The sequence below is a fragment of the Dendrobium catenatum genome, unplaced genomic scaffold (genome assembly GCF_001605985.2).
Source record: "Dendrobium catenatum unplaced genomic scaffold, ASM160598v2 fragScaff_scaffold_743, whole genome shotgun sequence".
Taxonomy (NCBI): Eukaryota; Viridiplantae; Streptophyta; class Magnoliopsida; order Asparagales; family Orchidaceae; genus Dendrobium; species Dendrobium catenatum.
The window spans coordinates 1,988,899-2,000,124 of record NW_021319205.1 but is presented as its reverse complement, the minus strand read 5'-3'; the positions used below and the strand labels follow the sequence as shown (position 1 = coordinate 2,000,124).

The window sequence follows — 11,226 nt, the reverse complement described above, 5'->3', positions numbered from 1 at the left end:
AGTGTGGCAGAGATGAGGTTGTTCAGGTGGCTGAGCTACTTTACCCTTAAAGATAGGATACAAAATGAGCATATACGTGAAAAGGTTGGAGTAGCTCTAGTAGAAGATAAGATTAGAGAGAATCGCCTTAGATGATTTGGTCACATAAAACGGCGGCCTTCCAATGACCCGGTTAGGAGAGTAGAGGTATTAGATTTGACTTATGTTAAGAAAGGTAGAGGAAAATCTAAAAAGACTTGGTTAGAAAATATTAGGAATTACCTTTCTTTGTTAGATTTAAACGAGAATTTTACCTTTAATAGGACACAATGGAGAAAAAGGATTCATGTAGCCGACCCCATGTAGTGGGATAAAGGCTTGATGTTGTTGTAGTTGTTGTTGAACTGTATCTGAGAGTCGCTCCACCTTGCTAGCTAGGTGCTCAAACTGCTCCCGGTAATCTGCTACTGATCTCTCCTGTGTTAGAGCAAAGAACTGCTCATAGAAGTCTCCTCCCCGATCATTTTGGAAACGCTCTATTATGCAGTCATTGAATTCCCTCTAGTTCCTGATCGGTTTCCTTTGGTCTCTCCACTAAAATGACGATAAGGCTTTCCCTTTCAAGCACAATCCCATTGCTGTCAGCATCTCCTCCTCCATCAACCCATTGACGGCGAAGTACCGCTCTACCTTGTAAATCAGCCCATACGCATCCTCTCATTCAAATATGGGCATCTTCAACTTCCTCACCTTCTAATCGCAACCATTTCCCCTGATCCTTCCATAGTTTCCTCTCTCCCAAGTGCTAGGTGTGCCCCATGTTTCCCGGTCTTCCCTTGCTTTGCCATAGTCCTAGCCCCCTTCGAAATCCCTCTTTCTTTCTTCAAAATCAGCACCTCGGCAGCCATAGTATCCCTCTTGGCGTTCCTCGTATCCACCTCCCCTTTCTTCCCTCTAGACAGGCTCCATATGGGGTCTTCTTCCTTCTCCTTCCAAAAGGGGAAGCGTCCCTGCCGCTATGGTCCTCAACCATCTCTTTTTTTACTTTTCCTAGGAAGTTCCTCTATGTGTCCCAATTTATTGAGCTCCTTCTCAATTTTGAACATGTTAGTCCTTGGAATAGCCGGTTTCATTCTAGCCGTAAATGTTAAAGGCTGCTTAAATCCCATTCTACCTTGCTTGCGAGTAGGCTTAAATTGCTTTGGGGCACTTTAACCTTGCTCAAATCCACCTGCTTAGGGATATTCAAATTCTGTTTACTTCCAATGCTCTCATTATTTCTACCTTGTGAGCGAGCATTCCTTCTTCGGCGTGGGGGGTACTTAAATTCAAGGGCCCAACTGATCATCAGTTCCCTGTGAACATTCCTCCCGGTTAACATTAACCGCATTTACTCCTTATTGTTCTTCTTCACTCCCCCCTTTATCACTATTTCCAGCAAATTTTAACTTGCTCCCACCTTCTGTTTTAACAACACATGACAAATTCTTCTTGGTTTGCATTATATCCGGCCTCACAAGGCTTCTCGCATTATGGTATGAGCTGCACTCCATCGATCCAACCTGCTTCAATTGATCACGATATCCCCTTGAACTTCAACTTTTGATGGACACATTTCCCTCCGATGCCCCACTTTACCATAGCCACAACACATAATGCCAATGCACTCATATTCCACTTTTGGTAGAATCTTGCATTCAGGCCATTTACCCAAATCCCTGGCTGAAGTTTGTTGGCCAAATTCATCCGAACACAAACCCGATCATATTCTCTTCTACCCAATTTCCTGTATGCGTATCAATCTAGAGAGGAACACCAATCCTCGAAGCAATCCTGGATATATTACATGCATCCCAATACTAAAGTGGAAGATTTGACAGCCTTGTCCAAACCAGGGAGAACAATCCTTCGATAGACGCCAGGGAGAAGCTCGGCGTCCAACTATCCAATCCAACAATGTTACCTCTGATGAACCAGGGACCTCCACACAACACCGCATCCCTAGCCTTAACCGATGCAAAAACACAAACAAAACAATCAAACCCAAGCGTAGTTAGCTGAAATTCACCAAATCTTCCTCATTGGCGCTGGATTTTTGACTTCAACAGGAAGTAAGATGCTTTTTTGCCCAAGATTTTCCCACAACTGCTCTATCCAGCATAGCCATATTACCCTTAACAAATTCTAGGTTGAGATCAACAGAGGTCCCATCGGTAGAGATAGCATTTATCTCCTCTGGGTGAAGGATCATAATATGTTCCGGCCTCCTCCACACATTACCCACACTAGCAGAGAACATAAGTCCTCTGTACACCGCCTTTTCCTTATCATTCCCTAAGCTTTCACTGGATTAACCCATAGCAGCATTTCCCCGAACATTTAAAGTGCCATTTAACGGATTCTTCAATCCAGTATCACTGGACCCTTCTCTGATCACCCCTACAGCATCTACAGCTAGTCCAACATCGGACGCAACACATTCACCATCCCTATCCATCTTGCCATTATCGGCATTACTCAGATCATATAGTTCAGAGCTTACCTCCATTGAACTATCCATCCCCACTATAGCAAATTCCGTATCGATCATCTCTTCCATCGCACCTCTGCAATCCCGATCAATTTCATTGTCTTCTATCTCCATCAACGAATCCATCCTGTGGAAGGTTGGATTATGTACCAACTTCACCTCCGAGCTCGACATAACCTCCTTAGCCACCCTAGGAGGGGAGTCCTCCAATTTGGAACCAACAGCTAAAGCCAGACCAAGTCCCCCCTTAACAGGCTGCTGCCCCATTATGGAATCCACATTGCGAGGCTTGGCCTCCCACCGTCCTTCTGCGGATCCATCCGATCCAACCTTACCAACATCCCGTGCTTTACCTTTGGTTTTACTCCCCATGTGTTTTCCAGGAGAACACTCCCCTGCTTTCTTCGATCCCCTAGCTCCGCCAATCGAATGCCACCGATCATTGCCACCAGCATTTCTGTCACCACAGCCTCCAGTTGAGCGGGAAGGTGACCTTCGGTCACCCCCCGCCATTCCCACAACTTCTCTCACTAAGTTTGCAAAGAGAAAAAATCAGGCAAAATGAGGCGATCAGAGAGAGAGAGAGAATGAGAGAGAGAGTGACTGAGAGAGAGAGAGATAAAGTGAGAGAGAGAGAGAGAGAGAATAAGAGAGAGATAGAGAGAGAGGGATAGAGGAAGGGAGAGAGATAGGGGTAGAGAGAGATATATAGAGAGATATAGGAATAAGAGAGGAATAATAGAGAGAAATGAGAGAGAGAGAGAGAGGAATAAGATAGATGGAGAAATGTAGAAAGAGTGTGTGTGTGTAAGAGAGAGAGAGAGATAGAGAGAGAGAGGGAGAGAGAGAGAGAGAGAGAGAGAGGAGAAGAGAGGGGAATAACATAGAGAGAGAGAGATGGAGAAAGGTAGAAAGAGTGAGAGGGAGAGAGAGAGGAGTAAAGAGATAGGAACAAGATATATATATATATATATATATATATATATATATAGAGAGAGAGAGAGAGAGAGAGTGAGTGGAATAAAAGAGAGAGTGAGAGGGATAGAGAGTGAAATAAAAGAGAGAGTGAAAGGGATAGAGAGAGTGAGAGAGAGAGAGAGAGAGAGAGAAAGTGGAATAAAAAGAGAGGAACAAGATAGATAGATATATAGAGAGAGAGAGAGAGCTGAATATCTGCATTTACATTAAAATGAAGTAAAACTAATTACAAGTAAGCTATCAAGTAAAACTATACCCTATCACTCTCCTCCATCAACAAAGTTAACAATGTTGAGGGGAACTCATTATTCACATCATATAAAGAAAAGCTACCAAACAAAGCTAAATGGGAATAGTAATTAGCAGGAAGATTACTGTCCCGAGGAATATAACAAAAAAGAACCTGTTTAAACTCCATTAGGAAGGAGAGATCTGGACCATCCACTTTGGAATGGACTTTATTCTGGCGATCATTCAAGTTTTACAGCCATCGAATAGCATTTATACTATCCCCTTCTATAATAATCCCCTCAAGCTCAAACATCTAGTCCAGCAACACTTCACGGATAGCAGCAGCAGCCATGGCTTCAGCTTGTAAAACATTCCAATGCTCCATCCTCCTACCAGCCCCAACCCCACCTGATTAGATGGCATTAAGGAGGCATCTACATTAAATTTTAGCCAACCTGGGGGGGGGGGGGGGGGGGGGGGGGGGGGGGGGGGGGGGTACCACAGTTTATGAGAAAGCAACCCAATAGGCAGATTGTTACCCCATTGCTCCAGTATTGGCCATTTAAACGGCTTCGGTCAAAAAGAAAGCACCGCAGCAGCTATCACAGCCGGAGATCTACACCTACGCTGGTGCTTCATATCGTTTCTAGCTCTCCACACCTGATACACCATATAATGAAAAATATGACCCAAAACAGGATTCTTCTCAGCACATATAGAGAGCACAGTAATCAGTTCAATGGAGTTCACACTGGGCAACACAAAGCCCCATTTTGCCAAAACAACGATCACCTGCTTCAATTTAGCACATTGAGTAGTACAATGATCAAGATTTTCTTCCACATTACAATCCCATGGGCATTGTGAGTTGTCAGCCAGTTTCCCGCAGAAAAGCCACTAAGCAGTTGTCAGCCAGTTTCTCGCTCCATCCTGGATAACTGTAAAACCCAGAATTCATCATTTGAGTGCGTCGCACGCATATCAATGCGCCGCAATGAACTTAAGTGAAATTTTGATGTCGTCGGAATTCAACGAAATAAATTTTATTAAATTCGTCACAAAATTTTGATCGAAACCGTATTAAGAACTTATATCCAATTTTGCACGGGTTTAAAATGAAAATTCGTCGAAGTTCATTTAAGTACTATTTGACCAAATCTTCCATTTTTGTCCTTAATGAAATAAAAGAGAATTAATGGGAAGAGGGGTACATGCGTCATTTGGATATCCCTCTCCCTCTTAAGTCAAAACAACGTTTAGGGACCGAAATATTTTGGTCCCTTGTGTGTTTTTTTTTCGGCCGTGAGAGAGGAGCGGGCGGAAGAGGAAGGAGGCGACGGGAGGGCTCAATCAGCGGCTCTCCGGCGACGTAATTAGGGGGAAAACAAAGGAAAAAGGCTAGGGAAGATAAATGTAAGCTTCTCATGCAAGAAAAATGAAACTTTCTTGAGTTTTATTGAAGTAAGAAATTTTAGGGTTTGATTAACTTAGGGATTTCTTTAGAAAACCCTTAGGGCTTACTTAGATATATTGTTTTATGCCCTAAATATGAAGATTTCTTAAAGGATAACCTAAAATCTGAAATTATGGTTTCTCTTTTTATGTTTTATTTTGTAGGGATTGTTAGAAGAATGTGAGGGAAGGGTTTGGATTAAGAAATGCAAAGTTTTCTTAAGCAATTTTAATTTTAAAATTTTGGGAAAGCTTAGGGTTTTTCCTAACTTAGGGATTCTAGGGTTGCATGTTCACTAAAGCTATTCCTAATGATTGAGAGATGTCTCTAAATAATAGAAATTGAAATTTTGAGAAAAAAATAATTTTCTTAATTATTTTATGATTTAATTCCAAAAATAATAATGTCTTAATTATATGTATAGGGTAGGGGAGTAAATTATAAGCGTTTGGAATGAAATGAATGAAATTTTAGGTCCTCATAATTTAGGTTTTAATTAAATCCGAAAATGTTATATTAAAATTTCAATTTTTTTCTTAAAGAAAATGAATGTTTAAATTGTGGTTCATGAAGAAGTAATAAAGTGTGATACTAAGCATGCTTTAGGTGTAGGGATAGTGGGTTATGCTTTAACTAAAAGAATGGGCCTAAGAGGATTAAAGAGGATAAGTAATTATGATCATTAACTAAGAGAATGTATAGGATGTAACTAAGAGAATGTATAGGATGTAACTAAGAGAAGTATAGGGTGTAGCTATAGTGGTATATGGATTTTTAGATTTCTATAAAAACTAAGAGAAGTGGTTATTGATATTTTTTTTTGTACCTTTTGCTTTAGGTATTGAACCTTAGAAGAAGACGGTTAATAGGAAATTGTGCGAAGAGAAGTTGAGCGAAGAAACCTCAAGGTAAGTGACCCTACATTCTAGAGAACATGTTCATTTTTCTTATGTATATAATTCCTTATATCGTTGTTATATTCAAGTTAGCATACGAGATAGAAATTTTATGTTCATATGTCTATATGCCATGTTCACATGTTCCTTTAGTCCTCAATGGTTTAAATCATATGTTATTTGGATAAAGCTCCTTAAATCATGTGCATCATTTTATCTTCATGCTTAAATCAAAATAAATCATATATATGATTCATGTTATTCTATTCTATTGAGATATATAAAATGTATAACTTGTGATTGTTGATGGCGGAGTACCAATATGTGGCTCTTGGAGCAAATATAGCCTTTGAGGCAATATAGAAAGAAAGGAAAATGATATGACCATTAAATGTGTACTTGATAAGTACAATTCGATACTCCGGGACGGATGTATATGATACGAATAAAAGAATAAGCATATGATTGCATAGATCTCATGTCAAACATATAGTAAACATAGTACATGGCTTAAGGCATACACTAGCACATGTTCTCCACCTACATATTGTTTTCTTTTCTATGCATATGAACTTTATATGTAGTTGTCATTTGCTGAGCGTAGCTCACTCCCTAACTTTGGGAAAATTTCAGGAGAACCTTCTCAAAAGTGATGGCGGAACACCCGAGGTTTACATATAGTCGACGCGCAACGGGTGACAGGTTCTTGTTTTTTTTTTTAGTTATAGCTACTTCTTTTGGGTGGTTTTGTCATAGCATGGATAGATTAAGTTTATAACCACCTTGTACATGAACTTCCTTTTTGTAATGGTTTGAATGTTAAATACATGTTTTGGAAAAAGTTTAGAGTCGCTTTTATATTCCTATTAAAGTCTTTTGGAATTGTTATATATGAAATATGATGATTAAATTGTTTTGAACGTCCAATTCCGTTCTCGCCTCGTATTTACGCGCTAATCGGGCCAGATCATGACAATAACCTTCCAGGTAGTAGAAATCTTATACCCTTGAGTATTATCCCAAAGCCTCATACCATATTTAGTCAACAAAATTTTATACAAGGAAGAATCAGGATGTTGGAGCAGTTCCCATACAATCCGAGCGCGGAGAGCACCCTTCCAGACGAGAAGATCATGAAACCCGAGGCCTCCTTGATTCTTCGATTTGCATAGTTCCTGCCACCCCACATAATGCATACCTTTTCTATTTGGGTCCTTTTGCCAAAGAAACCGTCTCCCCAACCTCTCAATACAGTTTAGAACCCTGTTAGGAATGACAGTATGAGTCATAAGATATATAGGGATTGACAATAAAGACGTGTTAATCAGTAAAGCTCTACCCGCCAACGAGAGCTATTTTTTGCCCCACACAATCATCTTCTCTTGAGCAGCCTTCATCACCTTAGCAAAGTCTGCAATAGCAAGTTTCCTCATGACCAAAGGAAGTCCAAGGTATTCAAGAGAGTCCACGTTTCTGTATTTCATCAATTTGGCAAGCATTCTCTTTTTCCAATTAGGACATTTCTTATTAAAGAGAATAGGATACTTACCACAATTAATCCTATGACCTCTCCAACTACAATAGTCATCTAGCAGACCCATAATATGAATAGCATTAATGCGGTTGCAGCAAAAACAAGAATATCATCAGCATACGGTAAATGCGATATTCTATCAGTATCTTTAACAATATGGATCCCAAGTTGCCCTCCCCTCTGCCGAAAAGCTTTGGATAGTAGTTCTGAACATATAATAAATAGATATCGTGACAACGGACACCCTTGTCGAAGACCGCTCTTGGCATTAATCCACTGGGTTTGACTTCCATTAATAAGAAGGGTAAATTGAGGCCGAGTGACACACTACATCACCCACAGAATGAACTGCTCCTTAAATCCCATAAGCTTCATGACTTTTTCTAAAGTCTCCCATGACATACAGTCGTAGGCTTGCTCCATAACAACTTTCAAAGCCATCAACCCAGACTTCTGAGTTGAGCATTTGAATTTGTACATCATCTCCTAAGCCAGCATCCCCTGGCTAGATATCGACCTTCCCGAAACAAATGCCCCCTGCTCTTCACTGATAATACTGCTCAACACAGGTTTAAGGTGGTTAATCAATACCTTGGCCACTATCTTATAAAAAGACTGGCATAAACTGATTGGCCTAAACTTAGAATGCATATTTGCATTATCAATCTTTGGAATAAGGACCACCATTGTATCTTTCTAGCTTTCACACATAGAGTTAGTCTCAAAGAAATAAAGAATAGCACGGGTAACATCACCTTTAATAATGTCCCAATAAAACTTTAAGGAAGAATTAATACCGTCAATACCCGGAGAACGATTCTTCCCTAAGCTAAAAATAGCTTGGCGGGCCTCCTATTTAGTGATCTCCCCCTCCAAACTATCACTTAGTTGTTCCGGGACCCTTTCTTGACTCACAAACTCTGGCCAATTATCCAAAACAACTTGCCTTTCTCTCCATTTCATCATAAAAGAATTCCAAAATTCTTCCTGGATAAGGATCGGATCGGTGATGCTATTTCCAACAGAACTTTGAACTTCAACAATTCTATTTCCTCTTCTCCGAGCAGATGCCGATGAGTGGAAGAAGTGAGAATTAGCATATGCTTCCTCAATCCATTTAATCCTCGCTCGTTGCCTCCACCATGTAGCCATACGAGCCAATGTAGAATTCAGCTCAGAGGCTTTCCAGCTTAGCTCCTCATCCTGCTCCATACTCAAATCATCACCTGAGCTCTCTAGGATTTAGGAGCTCCTCAATACGGCCTTTCAGCTAAAGCTTTAGCTCCCCGAGCTCTTTCAATTTGTTTCGGCTCCAGAAAAACAAAACTTTAAGTGTTCTAGAGCATTTTTGGTTCAACACCTCATTAGGTTGACCATAGTCATTCTTTGTCCAGTTCTTCCAGACAAGCTTCCTGGTAATCGGGTACGTCATCCAGATGTCTTCAAATCTCAGCCATCTGCTTCCAGGTCTCGGTGAAACAGGAGTTAGATTCAGCAACAAGGAACAATGATCCAAAGCAAGTCGAATAAGGTACTTAACTGTTGCCAAAGGAGCCAAACGAAGCCCTTCTGAGTTCATCAAAATTATGTCAAGTCTAACCCAAATCTTGTTGTTGCCACTCTTATTATTCGACCAAGTATATCTTGGTCCCACGAAGCCCAAATCATGCAAATCATTATCCACAAGGAAATCAGCCATCTCCTGAGCTCCCACCGAGTAGCTGAATCTTCTTCCACCCTTCTCACTTTCATCCAAACAATAGTTAAAATCTCCCCCCATTATCACAGGAATATCAGAACTAATCATTGAACCAATAGAATTCCACATCAACCGACGAGTGTAGTAATTTTTATTAGCATAAAGAATAGCAACAAACCACTTCTGTTGATTGGGTAAAATTGATCGGCCAATTATGGCCTGATCCATAGTCATACATACTTCAAACTGTGTGATGTCCCTTCTCCACAATACAAGTAGACCTCCCGATTTACCCATCGCAGGGAAATGGAAGAAGTCCCAATCACTGCCAATGAGTCTATCTACCTCAATTATGCTATTATCTTCAATCATGGTTTCAATTAACCCTACAAAACAGACCTCATTGCTGCCAATGAGGCTTCGCAGGTAGTATCTCGTCATCTTCTTACGGGCACCCCTGCAATTCCAGATCAACATAGAAGACATTAATAAATGAAAGGGGAGGCGTCCCCGCCGCCAGTGTCTTCTATGACCTCCTTCTTCCTCTTCGGTGGGAGCTCTGCAATTTTTCCCAATTGGCTCAACTCCTTTTCAATCTTATATCTGTTATGCTTAGGCATAACAGGTTTTATACCTGCCGTAAAAGGCAGAGGCTTCTTAATGCCCATTTTAATTTGTTTCTGGGTTGGCTTCATGTTCCTTTAGGGTTCCTTAATCTTACGCAGATCCACTTGAGGAGGGATATTTACCATATGCTTATTACCGTTATTTTCTTGAGGCCTGCTTTGAGAACAGGCACTCCTACGCCGGTGTGGAGGAACTTGAATCCACGGCCCAACCAAATCCCCTTCCTCCTGAGCATCAACATTCCTCACAGTGGTATCAAGACCTTTCTCTTGCTGTCTCCACCCCTTTACCTTTATCATCACTATTATAAAATTTCTTTTGGTTCTCCCCTTCAGTTTTAAGCACTCAAGGCCCATCCTTCTTAATATTCTCCGCTGCAGGCCTTCTAATGTTATGTATACTTTGAGCAGAGCTACCCTCTCCCACTCCTCCAATCTTCATCTATACACCCTACTTTTTCATACCAGATTCTCCTTGGCCAGTAGCTTTTGATGGGCACAGCTCCTTGCGATGTCCCACCTTACCACAACCATAGCAAAGAAGACCAATACCTTCGTACTCCACCTTCTTGTAAAACTTTCCATACAACTCATTGACCCAAACTCTTGAATGTAATTTATTGTCCAAGTTCATCCGAATGCAAACCCGTGCATATTCCTGTCTCCCCTAATTGCCCGTCTGTGCATCAATCCAGAGAGGAAGTCCTATCCTCGAAGCAATTCGGGATATATTACTAGCATCCCAATATTGTAACGGAAGGTTAGGAAGTCGTATCCAAACAGGGGATGAGAGACCCTCCATAGATGCCGGAGAAAAATTTGGCGTCCACCTGTCCAACCCCACGATGTTTCCGCCAATAAACCAGGGCCCTCCACACAAGACAGCATCCCTGGCTTCAATCAAAGAAAAGATACAAACGAAACAGTTGGATCCCAACGTACTGAGCTGAAAATCACCAAATCTACCCCACTGTCTCAAGATCTCCGACTTCAGCATTAATTAAGAAGATCGTCTCACCAAAATCTTCCCAACAATCGCTCTATCAAGCATAGTCAAATTATACTTCACACAGTCCAAATCAAGATCTACAGAAATCCCGTCTGCCGTGACAACACATATTTTCTCAGGATGGATGATCGGAATATGTTCTGGCTTCCTCCAAACATTTCCAACACTTACAGTGAATAACGGGCCTCTATTCTCCGTCTTCCTTTCAAGGTTCCCCAATCCTTCTGCAGCACTTTTAGCAGCAGCATTTCTACAACCACTTGAAGTACCAATCAAAGAATTGTCTACTTC

The 11,226-nt window shown here is 41.0% G+C and overlaps 1 protein-coding gene across 1 annotated transcript; it reads right to left on the bottom strand.

Moving 5' to 3' along the window:
* Positions 1–8,871: 8,871 nt before the first annotated feature.
* LOC110108603 lies at positions 8,872–9,741 on the bottom strand. The gene has a single exon (XM_020839305.1). The coding sequence runs from the start codon at positions 9,739–9,741 to the stop codon at positions 8,872–8,874; it is 870 nt and encodes a 289-aa protein (XP_020694964.1).
* Between the last annotated feature and the right edge of the window lie 1,485 nt (positions 9,742–11,226).